The 19,155-nt window shown below is 42.0% G+C and overlaps 2 protein-coding genes and 1 long non-coding RNA gene across 3 annotated transcripts; 2 read left to right on the forward strand and 1 right to left on the reverse strand.

Annotated features, from left to right (window-relative positions):
• Positions 1-13,401: 13,401 nt before the first annotated feature.
• On the reverse strand, positions 13,402-14,193 carry LOC120646223. The gene is made up of 2 exons (XM_039922896.1): positions 13,596-14,193; positions 13,402-13,496 (listed from the first exon to the last, which is right to left on the reverse strand). Exons 1-2 carry the CDS (start codon positions 14,165-14,167, stop codon positions 13,487-13,489), a joined length of 582 nt encoding a protein of 193 aa, XP_039778830.1. The 5' UTR covers positions 14,168-14,193; the 3' UTR covers positions 13,402-13,486.
• Positions 14,194-16,760: 2,567 nt separating this feature from the next.
• LOC120646224 lies at positions 16,761-17,774 on the forward strand. Its single transcript, XM_039922897.1, has 3 exons — positions 16,761-16,933; positions 17,426-17,516; positions 17,618-17,774. Exons 1-3 carry the CDS (start codon positions 16,839-16,841, stop codon positions 17,753-17,755), a joined length of 324 nt encoding a protein of 107 aa, XP_039778831.1. The 5' UTR covers positions 16,761-16,838; the 3' UTR covers positions 17,756-17,774.
• Positions 17,775-18,176: 402 nt separating this feature from the next.
• LOC120646225 lies at positions 18,177-19,069 on the forward strand. Its single transcript, XR_005664324.1, has 2 exons — positions 18,177-18,305; positions 18,758-19,069. It is a non-coding gene; the product is annotated as an uncharacterized LOC120646225 (long non-coding RNA).
• Positions 19,070-19,155: the final 86 nt, after the last annotated feature.

Raw genomic sequence — 19,155 nt, forward strand, 5'->3', positions numbered from 1 at the left:
AGGCCACCAAGTCTTGTAGCCATTGCTCCAACGGTCAGTTGAAAATCTGCGTATCACCGGAAGAACCGATGCCTCTGGCAGGGGTAGCGTCGGTTCTTCCGGTCACTCATAACCCGAAGTAGCCGTTGGACTCCTGACGGCTGACGCAGTGACCACCGGTTGAACCGATGCTTTGCACCGATGCTTCACCGGTTCAACCGGTGCTGAAGGAATCTTCTCCTGGACGCTGACGTCATTACACCGGTGGTATGCACCGATGCACCGTCGGTTGAACCGGTGCTGAAGAAACTTCTTCTGGGCACTTGACATCGTTTCTGGTACAAAGGACTGCCAATGCACCGATGCCCTTTTCTTGGACCGTCGGTTCAACCGGTGCCTAAAGGCTGACTTGGCTTCGATTCCATCCTGCACCAAACATCATGGCGTCGGTTCTTCCGATTACCACCGGATGCTCCGATGCCCATGGCGTCGGATCTTCCGGTGCTCCTGATCCGAAGAGCTTTCAGGGCGCTGCCCTGAGACCCGCGAGGGACGGCTCCCCCTCGACCCCCGTCCGTTAACCGGGTAGCGGAACCCCCGTAGGGGCAGCCCTTCGGGCCTTGCTATGCCTATCTTCTCTTTCTCTTTGTCATCACTTGAACCTAAAAGCCTGAGAATGGTCATCTTAACAATCATATTAGTCCAAGTGTTGTGTTGTCATTCGATCACCAAAATCACTTGAAATGGCATAAGTGGTGCCATGTTCCTTACAGTAGTTATTTCAGCTCTTTGTGATGAAGTTCCAGTGGTTCCTGCAGCCTTGGGAGATGAGGAACTGGTGGACTATGAGGCTTCTCCGGTGCACAGCAATATGGAGATAAATGTTGTGCGTTTCTCCGAAGATTACTATGTCATTTCGGAAGAGGAGGAAGCAGCTGTTCTGGATTTCGGGCCACGCGAGGCCGTATTCCAAAAACCAAAGGAATCGGACAATCACTTGAAGGCCCTTTATATGAAGGGTCATATCAATGGAAGGCCGATTTCTCACATGCTTGTTGATGGAGGGGCAATTGTGAACTTGATGCCCTATTCGTTGTACAAGAAGTTTGGAGAGACGGATGAAGAGCTGATCAAGACACACATGACGGTCAGCGGTGTGGGTGGAGGTGACCCTATTGGTGCTAAAGGGGTGGCTTCCATGGAGTTGACCGTGGGGAGCAAGATGTTAGCAACAGCCTTCTTCGTCTCCGAGGTGCAAGGTAATTTCAGCTTGATACTTGGACGTGATTGGATTCATGCCAATCAATGTGTGCCTTCTACCTTGCATCAGTTTATTTTTCAGTGGATTGGCGATGAGATTGAGGTAGTCCATGGTGACACTTCATCTTACATTGCAACCGCCGATTCCAACACACTTGGAGTGCATGATGACATCAAGTGCTCATCGGGATTGGATCTATCTGATTTCGAGTTGATCAGTTGCACCAAGGATGGGTTCATACCTGCTACTCTAAAGCTGATGGAGAATTGGCTACATTATTGCAAAAAAAATGTGTGCAGTAGGCAGCTCAGGCGAAACCGGTCAGACCGGATGTCCCGACCGGTCAGACCGGCCTTCGGATCGGCACACAGAGCCGACCAGTCAGACCGGTCAGTCTAACCGGTCAGACCGGTCTGATGCAGACTGGTTGATGGAAAGGATTGAGCACTATCGGTCGCGAATGAACGATATGTGCGAGGCCATTGAAGATATTGAAGACATGGATAAGTTAGGCCAGGGGTTTACGTCGGCTGATCCTTTAGAAAAGGTAGATATTGGAGATGGTAGTGTTCCTAGGCCGACTTCTGTAAATGCAAATTTATCGGCTGAGTATAAAACCGACTTAATAAAGTTATTGAAAGAGTATGTGGATTGCTTTGCATGGAGTTATTCTGAAATGCCTGGTATGAGTCGTGATTTGGTTGAGCATCGGCTGCCGATTAAGGCCGGTTTCAGACCTTATAAACAACCTGCTAGGCGATTTAATCCTGCAATGAATGACTGAATTAAAGAAGAAATTAATCACTTGTTAGAAGCAGGATTTATTCGGTCTTGTAGATATGTGGAGTGGATTTCTAATATCGTGCCCGTTGAGAAGAAGGATTCGGGCAAGATTAGAGTATGCATTGATTTCAGAAACCTTAATAAAGCCACTCCTAAAGATGAATATCCTATGCCTATTGCCGATATGTTGATTAATAAAGCTTCCGGGCATCGTGTCATTAGTTTTCTTGATGGTAACTCCGGTTACAATCAAATATTTATGGCTGAGGAAGATATGTCTAAACCGGCTTTTAGATGTCCGGGATTTATCGGTTTGTTTGAGTGGGTTGTCATGACTTTTGGTTTGAAAAATACCGGTGCTACTTATCAAAGAGCTATGAATTTGATCTTCCATGATTTACTTTGTGTTATATTGGAAGTTTATATTGATGACATTGTGATTAAATTTGCCGATTTGGGAAATCATTTGGCTGATTTAAGGTTGGCTCTTGAAAGAATGCGTCGGTATGGTTTGAAGATGAATCCACTCAAATGTGCTTTTGGAGTATCGGCCAGGAAGTTCTTGGGCTTTATTATTCATGAGAAAGGCATAGAGATTGATCCAAAGTGAGTTGAAGCCATGAAGCATGTTGAGGCTCCGACTTGTAAGAAAGATTTACAGAAATTATTGGGCAAGGTAAATTACTTGAGGAGATTTATATTTAACTTGTCTAGGAAGATTGATTATTTTACTCCTATTCTTTGGTTAAAAGATGAAGCCGAATTTACTTGGGGGGCAGAACAACAAGAATCTTTTGAGAAGATTAAGAATTATTTTTCTTCGCCGCCGGTGCTTAAGGCGCCTAAGAGAGGGGTTCCTTTTAGGCTTTATGTGGCTGTGGAGGATAAGATTATTGGTGCTGTTTTGACTCAAGAGACCGAAGGGAAGGAGTATATTATCACTTATTTGAGCCGACGACTCATTGATGCGGAAACAAGGTATACATTTATTAAAAAGTTGTGCTTATCTTTATACTATGCTTGTACCAAGTTGAGGCATTATTTGTTATCTAGTACATGCATAGTGACTTGTCAAGCCGATGTTATCAAGCATATGTTACAAAAGCCGATTTTGAGTGGGAGAATCGGCAAGTGGGCTTATGCACTTGTGGAATATGATTTGGCCTATGAATCTTTGAAATCTGTTAAAGGCCAAATTGTAGCGGACTTTATTGTTGAACATCAGATTAATGATGAGCATGATTTGGAAGTCGGTTATATTACTTGCACACCATGGAGATTGTTCTTTAATGGATCAGTTTGTGATGATGGGAGAGAAGTTGGCATTGGTAATATTCTCATCTCTCCGAGTGGTGCTGTTTTTGAGTTATCAAACCGATTGGAAGAAATTTGCACAAACAATCAAGTTGAATATGAAGCACTTCTATTTGGCTTGGAATTTTTGCAATCTATGGGCGTGAGGCATGTTGAAGCCTTTGGTGATTCGCTTCTGGTGGTGCAGCAAGTATCCAAGGTATGCCAATGTTACAATTGAGTTTTAAATGCATATCTTGATAAGTGCCTCGACATTATCTCTTGCTTTGATGAATTTATAATTCGACATATTCCAAGGGAAGAGAATGAAAAGGCTAATGCTCTGGCTCAGCAAGCATCTGGCTATAATGTTACAAAGAAATATTTTAACATTAGAAAGCCGATGCAAATTAAAGCCGAGTCACTGGTTCTGGACGAACCGGTCTGACCGCTCTAACCGGTCTGACCGGTCCAGAGACCTGTCTGACCACTGAGAGCGATACAAGTAGCAGTTCGACCGAGGTTTCTATTCAAAAGGGTCAGGCCGAAGTGCAGGATTGGAAGATGCCTATCATAGCATATTTGAAAGATCCTGGTCGAGGTGCAGAGAGAAATATTCGGTGTTTGGCATTTAAATATATTTTGGTTGACGATGAGCTTTATCGTCGGACTGCCGATGATGTTCTTCTCAAATGTTTGGGTACTGATCAAGCCCGTATTGCTATGGGAGAAGTGCATGAAGGCATCTGTGGTATGCATCAATCAGCTCCTAAAATGAAGTGGTTGCTTAGGAGAGCCAGTTTTTATTGGGCAAGTATGATTTCGGATTGCTTTAGATATTATAAAGGATGTGAAGAATGTCAGCGGTTTGGTGATATTCAGTTGGTGCCTGCTGCGTTATTACATCCTATCATTAAACCTTGGCCATTCAGAGGATGGGGTTTGGATTCTATTGGTCAAATCAATCCTCCTCCTTCAAAGGGACATCGCTTCGTGTTGGTGGCAACGGATTATTTTACTAAATGGGCCGAAGTGGTACCTTTAAAGAATATGACACATAGAGAGGTAATTGAGTCCATTACGGAGCATATTATTCATAGATTCGGCATTCCTCAAACTTTGATAACGGATCAAGGTTCATCATTTATTTCAAAGGAGGTACGAAAATTTGCCGAGTCTTATAAAATTAAGATACTCAATTCATCTCCATATTATGCTCAGGCCATTGGTCAGGCCGAGTCTAGTAACAAAATTTTGATAAAGCTCATCAAGAAAAAGATAGAAGAGAATCCTAGGAGGTGGCATGAGGTTTTATCCAACATATTATGCGCTCATCGTATATCTAGACATGGTGCTACTAAGGTTACTCCTTTTGACCTTGTTTATGGTCAAGAGGCCATTTTACCCGTTGAGGTAAATCTGAACGCTTATAGATTGGCTAAACAAAATGACCTTTCTGCTGTTGATTACCATGACTTGATGATGGATAATATTGAAGAAGTGAGCGACAAGCGGTTGCAAGCTTTGAAGGAAATTGAGAAAGACAAGCTTCGGGTGGCTAGAGCTTACAACAAAAAGGTAAGGCCGAAATCTTTTCAGGTTGGTGAGCTGGTTTGTAAGACGATTCTGCCTCTTGGGACAAAGAGCAATAAGTTTGGCAAGTGGTCGCCGGCTTGGCAAGGTCCATACAAGATTGTCAAAGTTATCTTCGGGAATTCTTATATGGTGGAGACGCTGCAAGGAGAACGTCTACCTAGGGCACTGAATGGAAGGTACTTGAAGAAATATTACCCAAGTGTTTGGCAAGACGCTTGAAGATAAAGACGGCCGGTATTTGAATATCGCCCTTAGCATTATTTTTAGGCTAGCGCTGAATTTGTAATTCTGTATTCTTAGAGCATGTTTAGATACTTGCTTTTTGGCTTGCATAGCTCACCAAAAAGGTAGGGGGCATATGTTGGAGGACAAAATTGGCAATAACCGAGGCCGACCGGTCAGACCGGTCTGGGCCTGTAATCCGAGTAGGGTTAGGGTTTTGTGTTAAGAGTCCTATTGTAACCCGATTTGGAAGGGGTACGTCCTCCCCGGCCTATAAATATAAAGGCTGCGGCCGATTGAGGGTTTCTAACCACAATCGAATCAAAAATATTATCTCTACTCAATCTCTCAAACCCTAATCTTTTCCAACCCCTTTGCTGTTCTTTGCTCGTCTCTATGGCGTTCAAGGGTGTCTTAAGTGGCCTGCCGACCTCAAGGCAACCCTAGATCTTCGAGCTCCGACGGGGTCCCTCCCGAGCTTGAGGTTTTAGGTTTTTGTGAGTTTCTGCGTCCAACCGGTCTGACCGGTTGGAGGGAGCGGTCTGACCGGTCCTGTCTGAAGCCTGCTGGTGACAATCGTTTGCGATCCGGGCATTCTAGCGCACCGATGTGTTCACTAGATTAGCGTCAACACTTAGCATGAGTTTCTGGTTCCCCTTTGAAATGTTTTCCTTTTCTTCTCAAGGGGTGGTTGAGGGGAAGGAATTGACGATGACCCATGTACACGACCTTCCTACAATTTTTTAGATACAAGCTGACAGTTTCTTCTAGACAATGAGTGCATGCCTGGTATCCCTTATTCGACTATCTGGATAGATTGCTAAGTGCAGGCCAATCGTTGATGGTAATGAAAAGCAATGCTCGCAGGTCAAAATTCTCCTGTTTGTACTCGTCCCAAACATGTACACCTTCCTCCTTCCACAGCAGCAAAAGTTCATCAACCAACGGTCTTAGGTACTCGTCAATATCATTGCCAGGTTGTTTTGGGCCTTGGATAAGCACCGGCATCATCATGTACTTCCGCTTCATGCATAGCCAAGAAGAAAGGTTGAACAGACAGAGGGTCACAGGTCATGTACTGTGACTGCTGCCCCACTCGCCGAATGGATTCATTCTGTCCGTACTTAAACCAAACCTTATGTTCCTTGGGTCGTTATCAAAATCTGGGAATTCTCTATCCACATTTCTCCACTGGGACCCATCCGCAGGGTGTCTCAGCATCTGATCTTGCTTACGCTCTTCTTTATGCCACCACATCAATTTAGTATTGGATTTGTTTCTGAAAAAGCGCTTCAAATGTGGTATTACTGGGAAATACCACATCACCTTAGCGGGAACTTTTTTTCTTGACGGGCTCCCCGTCGACCTCACCAGGATCATTTTGCCTGATCTTGTACCGTTTTGCATCACAGACAGGACAAGCATCCAGTTTCTCATATTCTTCGCCTCGATAGAGAATACAATCGTTAGGACATGAGTGAATTTTCTGTACCTCCAATCCAAGAGGGCAAACAACCTTTTCTGCTTCATATGTTGTAGAGGGCAGATCGTTCCCCTCTGGAAGCATGTTCTTTACAATACCTAGTAGCTCCTCAAATCCCTTATCACTAACACCATCGGCAGCCTTCCATTGCAGCATTTCTAGTGTGGTACCGAGCTTTTTAAGCCCCTACTTGCAATTTGGGTATAATAATTTTTTGTGATCCTCTAACATCATCTCAAACTTCTTTGACTCTTTCAAAGTTTCACTGTCTCTCTATGCATCGACTAAAACCTGACCTAGTTCGTCAGGTGGTTGATCTTCTGCAGAATTTGCTTCAGTCTCGTCCATTGGTTCATCTTCAAAGGCACTTGCTTCATATAAGTGAGCCAAGTCTGTAATGTTGTTGTCATCATCATCATCTCCTTCACCTTCTTGCATTAGAACTACAGGTTCACCGTGCTTGGTCCAAAGTGTATAGTTATCCATGAAACCCTTTTGATAAATGTGGGCATGTAGTGTGTGCTTGTTAGAGTATTCCTTCTTATTTTGGCAAGTGCGGCATGGACAACACATGAAACCTTTTGATGACTTGTGGGCCTCCTCCGTATCAAGAAAAGACATTAGACCATTAATCCACGCCATGGTGCACCTGTCGCCGTACATCCATTGTCGGTCCATCGTTCTACAATAAATTGGCAAATTTCACACTATAAAATTTACATAATGAAGCATTCATAATGTTGCAAAGGCATTACAATAAATTAGACATTGAAATGTAAAAGGTCCGTACATCCATTACATAACATGCTTAAATTACACAACATAATAAACTAGAAGGTCCAAAACAAAATATAGATTAAACTAAATGTGAGCTACCTAATACAAACTACTCATCATGAGATCTTTTGACCAATTCCTCGTGAACTGCCTCGCGAAGTCTTGACACGGAACGATCATATTCCGTCAGCCCCGACGCTTCATGTCTTGCATTATATCGAGCCATCAACTCACGATCATCATCAGTACCATGCAACTTGACGTTAAATTCACGATGAAATTTACGACTTTCTTTGCCAAGGAAGAATATATGAAAAGCTTTCTTAATCAAACGACGAATACGACCGCTAACAAGACCAACACGCTCTGCAGGGTGGAACTCAAGCGAATGACCGGTGCGTTCCAATTGATTGCGTACCGTCGTCCAAGCTGCAGCTCGACGCTCAAAGGCATCATGTTGCAAAGGCATTTCTAAGAAGTAATATTAATAACAGGTCAATTATATATCTCATTAAGAAACAAAACTAATTCCAGTACACTAATCAAATAAATATAAAGAACTGAACAAATTATTATAATAAAAATGAAAACATAAATCTTAAACCATAATTATTTTGACACTCTTTAGTTCAACGCGAACATGTCGTTCCAAGCCATAAGGGATGCGCAATCAATATTCGTGGCTTTGTTTCAAGCCCACTTTCTCTAAAACCATCGAGAAGAAAAAATATTTGTTTCGAAATATGTCTATGTCGTTTACCATGACCCAGCGGTGATGACACTGGTATTCGGGGCTAGCATTGATATCCATGACACAATGCGGTACAATAGGACCCGATGAAGGAGTATGGCCTTGGTCCGGATAATTTCATTCTCAACTCGCTCAAACGTGAGGATTTCATTGTTGGGACCAAGACCGTACTCCTTCATCGCGTCCTCATATATACCACACCGCATCGTGGATATCGATGCTAGCCCCGAATAGCAGTGTTTTTACCGCAGGATCAAGGTTAACGACATATTCATGATCCGAAACAAAGATTTTTAAACTTCTCAATGGTTTTCATATGAGCCCGAATAAATACATCATTAGAGTGACAAAATAATATAACTAAATGCATAACAAATACCAAACTAATTAATCATGCCACTTGAAAAAAAATGAAAAAAATCACTATAAATTATCCACATTGAAACTATCCAATAGACCTTCTCCAAATCAAGTAATGGGTTCTATACATCTCAAATCCATCCATAAATCAAAGAAATCGTGCTCATTCTATATATTTCTAAAAATCACAAATTTCTCAAACTACAGAGCATGAAACAAATAATGAATACCATAAAACAAAAGAGGATGAAGTTGCAAACCTTTAGTGCACTTGGATGAGTGAAATCCCCACAACACTTGAGAAAATGGGGCAGTACTTCCTCTCTAACTCGCCATGGGAAGAAAGCCCGAGCTCGGTCAAATGGTTGGCTCGGGCTCGGGTAGGAAGAAGGCGAGCTGATTTATAGTGGCTGAATTAGTACTGGCTAGTGGCTCCAGCCGGTACTAGAAGTCCCCATTTAGTACCGGCTAAAGCCACCAGCCGGTACTAAATGTGCTCGGCTCCATTTAGTACCGGCTAGTGGCTCTAGCCGGTACTAAGTTATCATCTAGCCGTTGCGCTCGGCTGTCGGTGGCGCACGTTAGTACCGGCTGGTGGCTCCAGCCGGTACTAAAAGGCTTCTGGGGGTACTGTAGCTTTGGCCCGGTACTAAAGAGGCACGTTAGTATCGGACCAAAGTGCGCCCGGTACTAACGGTCACGAATGAATGAGCCGTTTTCTGGTAGTGTATGGCGTCCACATACGGCACTAGCCTGGGGAAGCAAAATCAGAGCTTTCCGCCTGGTGCCTTGGGCTAGGTGCGCAGGTACAAATGGTCCGCGTAGATGCATGTGATCCAGGCCAGCTGCATGAGCACGACGCATGCTTTTCTAAAATTTTCACTAAACTGATTAGCAGCGCTATTGGTTGCTATAGCGGTACTTAGCGGCTCGCTATACTTTTTATTTATGTTTAGGGTTCTTTAGCAGTTTGGGAGTACGGGAGCAGGCCAACCTGTCACCTGAGACTTCAGTTTGAGGAATGGACTAACATTGAACTTTGTTTGGTTTGAGGAATGTGTAGTCGTGTCAACAGTTTTCATATATGAATTGGATATATGCAAAATAAACTGGCCTTTTCAAACATGTAGCCCGGATCTATAACAAGCTGTCCAGAAATCATCAAAGTTGCAATGAGTTTTAGCCATCAATCGCGTCACAACAGCAAATTCAATAGCCAAACCGATCTAGAGATCTGGATTTTTGCTGCTGTTCTAAACTTGCACACACACTCTTCCTGAACCTCTCTGAACTCTGAAGTGCTTCAGACATCAATCACAAAAATTCTGGCCCGAAACATACAAAGAAAAATGAGGAAGAATTGCTACAGTAATTGCATGAAGACTAATAAGGGAGCCGTCAAATCTTTAAGTTGGCAAAGGATGTCTCAATAATGATAGACTGGTGGCCCCCTTGCTGCAAACCAAATGGTGGGGATTGCTTTGATTTTGAACCGCACGATTCCAGAATGTCTCGTGAAGCGAACCAAAGTTCTTTATAATGTTGTTTCCTATAACCACGTATGCAAAGGCTATCAAGATTGTTTAAATGAACGGTACGGTATGGGAACACCAGCAGATATATGGATTGCTGCCATCAAATAAAAAGAAAATTTAACAGCAAAGGGGTTGGATGTCTTGAGCCTGGCTATCTTTCCTTCCAACACTGCCATCATTCAATCCAAGTGTTTGCACTCATGTTAATAAATATGTATTCTTTACTTGGTTTAACCAGAATATCTTTTAGAAAATAAATTAACATAATAAAAAGGACAAAAAAGTCAAAATGAAAATAAATGCCTTTAGAAAGAAGAAACGGTATAATTAATGTGCAATTGGAATGATTCCGAAAATGCCTAGTAAGCTGCCTGACAGATCAGTAAACATTGAACATCAAAGGGGCAGAGACAGTTAACCATCCGCTTGCCTGGCCACAATAATCTGGCAGCCAGTAATTAAACAACAATGTATTTTTAAATAATGGAAAAGCGTACTTAAAATGTTAAATGCGTTCCATACACATGAGTAACTCAAAGATAACAAAAGTTGACCAACGACAAAAGCCCTCATTATAGAAGTCCATATAAGTAAACACGTCCGTGTCCACATTTATTTAAATGGCAAACCCATTTTATGCTACAAATGTTGCCCATTGTGCAGTATAATTGTTTCTATCCTGCAAAAGAAATAAGCTATGAGAATAGAGTCTACATGAGTACAAGATAGATACTAAATAAAAGATCATAAGAAAGGACAATATAAAACTTCATTTGTGAAACAATATGGGTCTTTTTTTAATGAAAACAGAATATTGACCTTCAAAGTTTATTTAAAGAGCCAATATCACTAAATGTCTAAGTAAGGATCACCATTTCTCCAATTCACCGTGTTCAAACAGTTAGTCTTTGAAAATATGTAAAACAGTACTGAACGTGAAACAATAGTTTAACTCAAGCTCGAAGTAATGATAACACTGTTTTTTTCTTGAACAAGCAAGATAGCTGCGTATCTTTGTATCGAGAAGGAGAATAATCAAAACAAACCACACTACCCCAAATAACACAAATAAACATCAGCTTTTCCATAAATAAGAGGCTGAATTCACATCTAACATATTTAAAACTTGAGCATAGTGAATCCATATACTACTGGTACTTGTTGAATATTGTATCAAATATTTCAGTCTTTTACACACAATATAATCAAAGCAAATGTGATCACTGAGGTATTGAGAAACAAATGTGATAGGCAAATATTGGGGGAACTTACCAAGAAAAGTCAAATCAGTGGAAAATGCATCCACTATGAAGGCCAGGTCTGAAGAGCAATTAGCTGAATACGTTGGAGCTGCATGACAAAGGCTTTTTCAATACATTCAAAGGACAAAAAGGATGGAACCAAATTATCAAGCATGTGAACAATATTTTTTTTGTTTTTTTCATGGATGTTTACAGTGGGGGTCGGGTGTGGGGTAGTGCTCAGTTTTCAAGAACACAAGGTGTTTTTTTAATTTATTAAAGGAGGGAAGACAGCTGGGACAGATTTAGTCTTTAAGGACAACAAAGAGTTTTTTGTTTAAGATAGCAAGGGGGGTTATTTTTCAAGAATACCAAAATAGGATTATTAATGATAACAAGGGTTAATTTATTTTTTATGCATAATAGAGATGGACTTTTTTTTTTGTTAAAGCAGAGAACTAAGCAAGAACAGGAAATAGAGTACTGAGAAATCCATATAGAAGTGAAATGTCTGCAGTAACAGAATGGCACTGACTGATTGGAAGACTCAAAACAACAAGCTGAAATAGAGGTGATTTTTTTGTTTAAAGGGTGCATGACACCGAAAAGCATAATAACAGACTTTTTTTTTGTTTTTTATAAGGAGTGGATCCATTTTTCAAGCATAGAATGGAGTTTTTTTTATAACAATGGATGATATTGTTTGTCTTTCATATTAGAGATTTTTTTTTTGGTTTATAGAAGCATAATTTGGTGCGAGACAAATAAACTATGGGGAAATGCTAGTAAAAGTGAAATGTTGTGAACTGGTGGAATGGCTCAGAAACCTGCGTGCTGCAAATGATCTCCGTAAACAATGGGGGGATGCGGCAAAGAGATGCTAGATTGGGGGTGCCAAGCAGAATTGGGAAGGACAATAATAGAAGCAGGGGGCAACACAAATAGAAACAGGGGAGGAGACCAAATAGAAATAGGGGAAGACGCCAAAGAAAGATTATTTCAGGAAAATATTAGATTATGGAGGGCTAAGAATCGAATTTGGAAGCCTGCAAGTCCCAATTGTAATAGAAAGAAGTTAATAAACGGAGTATATATGCGGGAAGCTGAATCTGCGGTCGCCCGCACGCATGCGAAGTCACGGTCGATCACGTGTCTCACGCTCCTTTGCTTCCTTCTCCCACCCACCAGTCAACCTTATCTCTCTCTCATCCTAAATTTCCCTTCCTCAGTTCCTCTCTCCCCTTCCCCTTCCTCTCCTCCATGGCCGGCCGTCCTCCTCCCCAACCTTTTCCTCTACCTCCCCCTTCCTCTCTCTCCCTCCCTTCCTCTACTCCATGGCCGGCCGTCCTCCTCCCCCTCCCCTTTTTTCTCTGCTCCATGGCCGGCGGCGGGGGAGGAGAGGCGGGCGGGGCCCCTCTGCTCTGTGGCCGGCGGCGGGGGAGGGGAGGCGCGGCGGGCCTCTCTCTGCTCCATGGCCGGCGGCGGGGGAGGGGAGGCGCGGAGGGCCCCCTCTGCTCCATGGCCGGCGGCGGGGAGGGGGAGGCATAGCGGGACTCTCTCTGCTCCATGGCCGGCGGCGGGGAGGGGAGGCGCGGCGGTTCGGCGGCAAGGAGGGGAGGGGAGGGGTGGGGTGGCGTGGAGGCGGCAGGGACGGGAGGCGCGGCGTCGGGCCAGCGGCGTGGAGGGGAGGCGGCGGGACGGTGGCGGTACAAATTTTTTTTTCTTTTTTGTTGCAAGTTTTTTATAAAAATTTTTTCCTTGACTTTTTTATTCAATTTTGGATGAAAAATTTTGTTCTTCAATTTTTTTCTCAAAACTTTCTCTTTTGAATTTTTTATTAACAAATTTTTTTCTACAATTTTTTTTAAAAAAATTCTTGAATTATTTTATCAGAAAATGATAAAAAAAACTACAAAAAGTTTTTATCAAAATTTTCTTCTTCTCTCTAAAATTTTTTTCTTAAAAATTTCTCCGAAAAATATTTATCACATAACGACAAAATCCGATCTCGCGTGGTGGGTCGGACAGCACTTTCCAAAAATGGAAATATTAACTCCTGTTGGAGAATCGACCGCATGGGGGTAGTTTTTACGGTCAACCGTAAACTAGTGAGAGACCCATATATATGCGTGGGAATTTATGGGAAACGAATTTCTTACCTTCACTTCCGTCTTCGGCAGTCAGCAAGTCCGAACTGACAGCCAGTCATTTGAGCCTTTAACAACAACAGAGAAACGGATGGTGGACATACGTCAGCAAACGAAAGAGACGAGCAAATATACGTGGCAACGCAACGGTTAGCAAATGAAAGTACCATTGCGGGTAGAGAGTTGACAGCTTGAGAGTTGGATGGTTCGGGTGGCTCTCCACTGCATCCCTGATTCTGGTCTCCATGTCAAACGCATCATCCATCACCTTAGCACACGTGTTCCGAGCTTCTTGACAGTCAATTTCGACGGTGACATGTTTAAGGGACGTGAGGTTCTCGAAGCTAACATCAAAACCACGTATAGATGCTTTAAAGATCAACTGAAGCCTTTGAAGCCTGGGCATCACTCCTTGTTCAAACACCAGCCACCATCTTGAATAGTTTGTAAACTCAAACACTGCTAGAGAGCGGAAGGTCTGATTACCACCAATGGCCAGCCGTTCTTCAGTGACCCCACCACGTAATTCTTTTTGATCTAAATGTGCGCATAAATGTAGATAACGTAGCACGGGTAAAGCTCCAAGCAGTTGGAGATCAACCTGTCTTAGCCCATTGACCCCGATGGACAAGTAGGAGAGCTCAGAGAGGGACGAAAACCACCGTGGCAACGCAGAGAGGGTTAAAAGGGTCCCATTAAATATGTGCAGATGTATAGGCCCCCTCCATTGATCTGACATGTTATCTAGGGAAATGGGTCCAATGTCATCAGAACATTCAAGAGTGCGAAGGTTACCTAGATTCGATAGACTCTGCAGGAAAGTCTTCATGCAACTCTCATTTTTATCTAATCCTGATATTTTCAGCGTCCGTAGTTCTGCAAGCTTACCTAGCTCAGCCAGTGCACTTGGTGATTTGTCCACATCGAGCCTCGATAGCTCTTGAAGGGAAGTTAGATTCCCAAACCCATGTGGATTGTGGAAGCTTACTTAGATCTATTAAAAGATGTTCAAGTGCTTGTAGCTGTACAATGCTTGTTGGCAGTTCTTTTATGAACTGGCCCCGTAAATCCAATGTCTTCAAAAGCTTTAGGTTTCCAATTCCTTCTAGAAGCCCTGGTTCAACATGACCGCTTAATTTTAGATATCTCAAGTGGTGCAAACTCCATAGATCCTTGAGATGAATATTTTTTCTGGGAACATCTTTCAAACATAAAACACGAAGAACTGGAAACAACGACAGAGATGTCATCAATTTAACCATGTTGCCAAAAACAATCAGTGACCTGGCATGGGATATGTCTACTGTTGTTGGCGGTAGCATTTGTTCTTTCCTATTATTTTCTCTATTTCCATCTACTTTACCCTGCAGCGACATTCTTCGAATCTTGCAGAATGTTGATTTTAGACGCAGACCTTCATCTATGCTGGCAAAATTTTCTTGTTCTGAAAGAGAAATGATGAGATCAAGTATCATATCATGTACTCGACAAGCATGTGCTGCACCAAATTCATTGATACCTATTGGCTGAATCATGCTTCTATCGACAAGCTCATTGAAATACCTCCCTCCAGTATCATATAAACTACTCCATATTTTTCCATCAACAAAACCCTCTGCTACCCAAAGGCGCACCAAGTCATCTCTTGGAATATTGAAATCCTCTGGAAACAAGCTTAGATATAGTAAACAAGGCTTTAGATAGGAAGGCATGTCACTATAACTAAGATGTAATATATTTCTCATATTATCCAATGTCTTGTCTTTTTCAAGTCCAGAACCCATGGAATTGTACACACAATACCATTCATACTTTGTTCTATTTGGCATATTAGCCAACATACTTGCAATAGAAATGATAGCTAATGGTATCCCTCCACACTTCTTCAAAATTTTCATTGTTACCTCTTCCAGATCAGAATGAATTCCATCATCTTCATTAAATATCTTTTTACAAAGAAGTCTTCTGGAGTCCTTGTTAGAGAGAGGATCCAATTCATACACTTCACCATCCATTGAAGAGAATTTAGCCACATCCATGTTACGAGCTGTCACAATAACTCTGCTGCTGACATTCTTGTCAATAAGAGCACACTTGATGATCTCCCATGCTTCTACATTCCATACGTCATCAATTACAATCAGGTACCTGTGAAGCGTCAGATGCTTATTTTTTGAGAGGTATCCCAGGCATAAAATTATAACAGAATTACGGCTACAATAAAAAAAACTGTCAAAAGGTTGCCTGGGATGAAAAATAATATACACTAAAAGACTGTGATTTAAAATATGACTTCATTGATATGAAGTACTGCAATGGAATCAAATTTATGGCATGCTATGCTAACGTTGAAAAACATGTCGTGTCACACATTTGCCTTAGTTTAACTACCCTCTATTGTGCCAGTGTGTCACATCATCATCAGTTAATCTGCCTACAGCCGGCGTCACTCCGATGCCCCTAACCGGCTCCACTAGGTAGTTGCTGCTCACCACTCTGTTCTGGCTCTGTTTTCCCTAGCTTGTTCCATTTCGAAGAAATCAATTGCATCATCTCCGCCATTATTGGCGCTCGAGCTTGCCTGCTACCAGCCGTCATGCTTGTCCGCGGTCGCTTTGCCTCCCCAGACCCCAGCCACGCTTGCCAGCATCCATGTCGCCATCTGTTGTGTGCGCTCTCGCGTTGGCCGTGCTGCACACATAATGCGGCTGTCCACAGGTGGTTATGATGTGGTTGTTTTATTTTTATTTTTAACATGTTATCTGCACCAGCTGCTTTCTTTTTAATAGAGGTATTTGCCTTGTTTATGAGTAGAGCTAGTAAAAAGGTCATCTCAAAATTTCTTTGATAAGATTTGGTTTGACTCTGAATGCCTTGATGGATTGTTAACAAAATTGGTTAGATATAAGTTGATTAATCAAAATTAGTTAATTTCGGCTGAAACTTACAAAAATCCTTTAAAAAATTTTACTCCTTGGGATAGACCTCCCTGTGTTTAGCCTAAAGATTGAGAGAACTGAACCACAGGGTCAAGAAGACCCTGAAGTCTAGCCTGTACAGGGACCTGATACCCACTGGTCAGCTCCTATACCCGTACAGGCCACAAGGAGGTGCCTTCTTTTGGGTGCAAGACTAAGGATTGAACCCTGCTCGGTTGGCTCACCACTGGGAGACCCAACGACCGCACTTTGCTAGCAAATGCTTAGAGTTGAACATCTTGCTCCCTAAAATACTTCGTAGATGTTCAACTGTATTAGCACGATTACAACATTCTTGAATTGAGCTGTTGAGAGATGTGTTGTTCAAACTTTCACCAAATTATGTATATTACAAATAACATGTGAATGGGTGCCCTCGAGCACGTTTTTCTTGTATGCTGTGTTCATTGGTGAGTAACTGTTTTCAGGTTTATGGTGACTTATTGGGATGCTTTGACTTTTTTGCAGCCATCAAAATGGACATTCAGCTCTTATACTATTCTGAAGACTGCTGAACAGGCACCAAGGTAAGTTACTACTTTATTAAGGCAATGTTGATACTATTTATGTTAGAATATAATTGCAATAAGCAACTTCTGGAAGCTCTTTAAGGGCACGTTACAATGCAATGAATGCTTCAAGAGAGGCCCCCTTGCAACAGAAATACAATGTTATCGATGCTAGTTAGTTTAAGAAGATAAATATTCTTTTTAAGTGCCCAGAAGCCAGAAGCCTCAATGTAATCATGGTTGAAATGCTAACTTCCAATGCTAATCATGGTTGGAATCTGGCCTGGAGGGCTCCCCTGTTCAGGTGTATCAGTGTATGGCTTTGTCCCAGGTGCCAAATGATATTCTTGCAACTATTCTGTGTGTGGCAAAAGGGGAGCTGACTATAAGTGTGTCCCACGTCCCTGTGTTGTACATGACCTAGATCTATTCCCACTGGAAAGTTATCAAAGCATTTAAGAGGGTTAAATGAAAGCTGGATTCAAAACCTTTTAAATTTTGTGCTTGCAGAACCCCATCACTTGTGGACCAGTTATTAGAAGCCGATAATGGACTTGGTGAAGTGATCAAACCACCTGAGAAATCTTTCTGGGCTAAATATGTGAGTTGCTGCTCTAGATATCTGTTCACTTTGACTTTTCATTGTGTCTGCATATTTATATGTTTCTACCTTCCCCCTTTAACCTGACTTGTTGTTTGCAGTGGATGTACATTATTCCTCTTGGTCTCATTGTCATGAATGCTGTTACGGCAGCAGCAAACATACCAGAGGAACAAGCAGCAGGGCAGGGCCAACCTGGAGCACAACGAGCACCAGCTGCTGCTGCAAGGAGAAGATGATTGCTGTTATGTTTTTTAATTTTTACCATGTCATAGGTATCATTTGTTTATTATCTAGGGGAGCTGACTATAAGTGTGGCCACGTCCCTGTGTTGTACTGACCTAGATCTATTCCCACTGGAAAGTTATCAAAGATTTAGAGGGTTAAATGAAAGCTGGATTCAAACCCTTTTAAATTTTGTGCTTGCAAACCCCATCATTTGTGGACCAGTTATTAGAAGCCGACAATGGACTTGGTGAAGGATCAAAACCACCTGAGAAACTTTCTGGGCTAAATATGTGAGTTGCTGCTCTAGTATCTGTTCACTTTGACTATTCCTTCTGTGTCTGCATATTCATATGTTTCTACCTTCCCCTTTAACCTGACTTGTTTGTTTTGCAGGGATGTACATTATTCTCTTGGTCTCATTGTCATGAATGCTGTTACGGCAGCAGCAACATACCAGAGGAACAAGCAGCAGGGCAGGGCAACCTGGAGCACGAGCACCAGCTGCTGCTGCAAGGAGAAGATGATTGCTGTTATGTTTTTTTAATTTTTGCCATGTCATAGGTATCATTTGTTTATTATCTTCATACAGTTTTCTGTGTTTTATATTGCGTGAATATTATCATGACAGCTGGTCTGTGGTACTGCTAGTGCATGATGATGTTGTCTTTTGTCTGCGATTGAAACAATGGGCAAGTTTCTTTTAATGCATTGCCAAGAGGAATCTAACATAACTGAGTAATATTTGTAGTTTGCCACTGGAGACCATATACTGTAAAACCTAGAGGCTAGAGCCTTCTCCACACTATCATCAGTAGTTGAATGCCATCATACTGCAATGCATAGCAAAACACACCTTACTGTCTGTCAAATTTATCTGCAATGCTTCCATTCCATATTAATGCTGATAATTAATCTTTTTTTGTGGCAATAAATTATTATTTTTGAAGGAATGAACTTGTTTCTTAGCTTCTAAGCAGTGCGTTTTGACTTCCAAATTAATGGTGATTGGATAGGAGACGAACATTTGTTTGCATTGACGTTCCCAGAAGGAAAACTGGAGCTACACGTACATGAGTCATAGGATTGCTTGGTGAAGGCTCCCTACTTTTAGCTAGTATTGAGAAGTTCGCCATTAGCATATTGGCCATACATGGTGCGGTTGAACACTCAAATTGGTGGATACAAACTGCAAATCAAACTTTAACCAGTGCAAGCAGTATTTGCTGATGTCAAGTGGCCGTTATTTGTCCATTTTGAATCCTGTATGTGTTTCTTACAGATCATCCTTATTTTGTACTAATGGAAGTTGTTATTTGATTAGCCAATTTATGATGTTTTGTAGCTAGAAAATATATTTACACGTATTAGACATGACTATTGTTAGATGGTTAGCAATTTCATTTGGATCAAT

This window comes from Panicum virgatum, chromosome 8K (genome assembly GCF_016808335.1).
Source record: "Panicum virgatum strain AP13 chromosome 8K, P.virgatum_v5, whole genome shotgun sequence".
NCBI lineage: Eukaryota > Viridiplantae > Streptophyta > Magnoliopsida > Poales > Poaceae > Panicum > Panicum virgatum.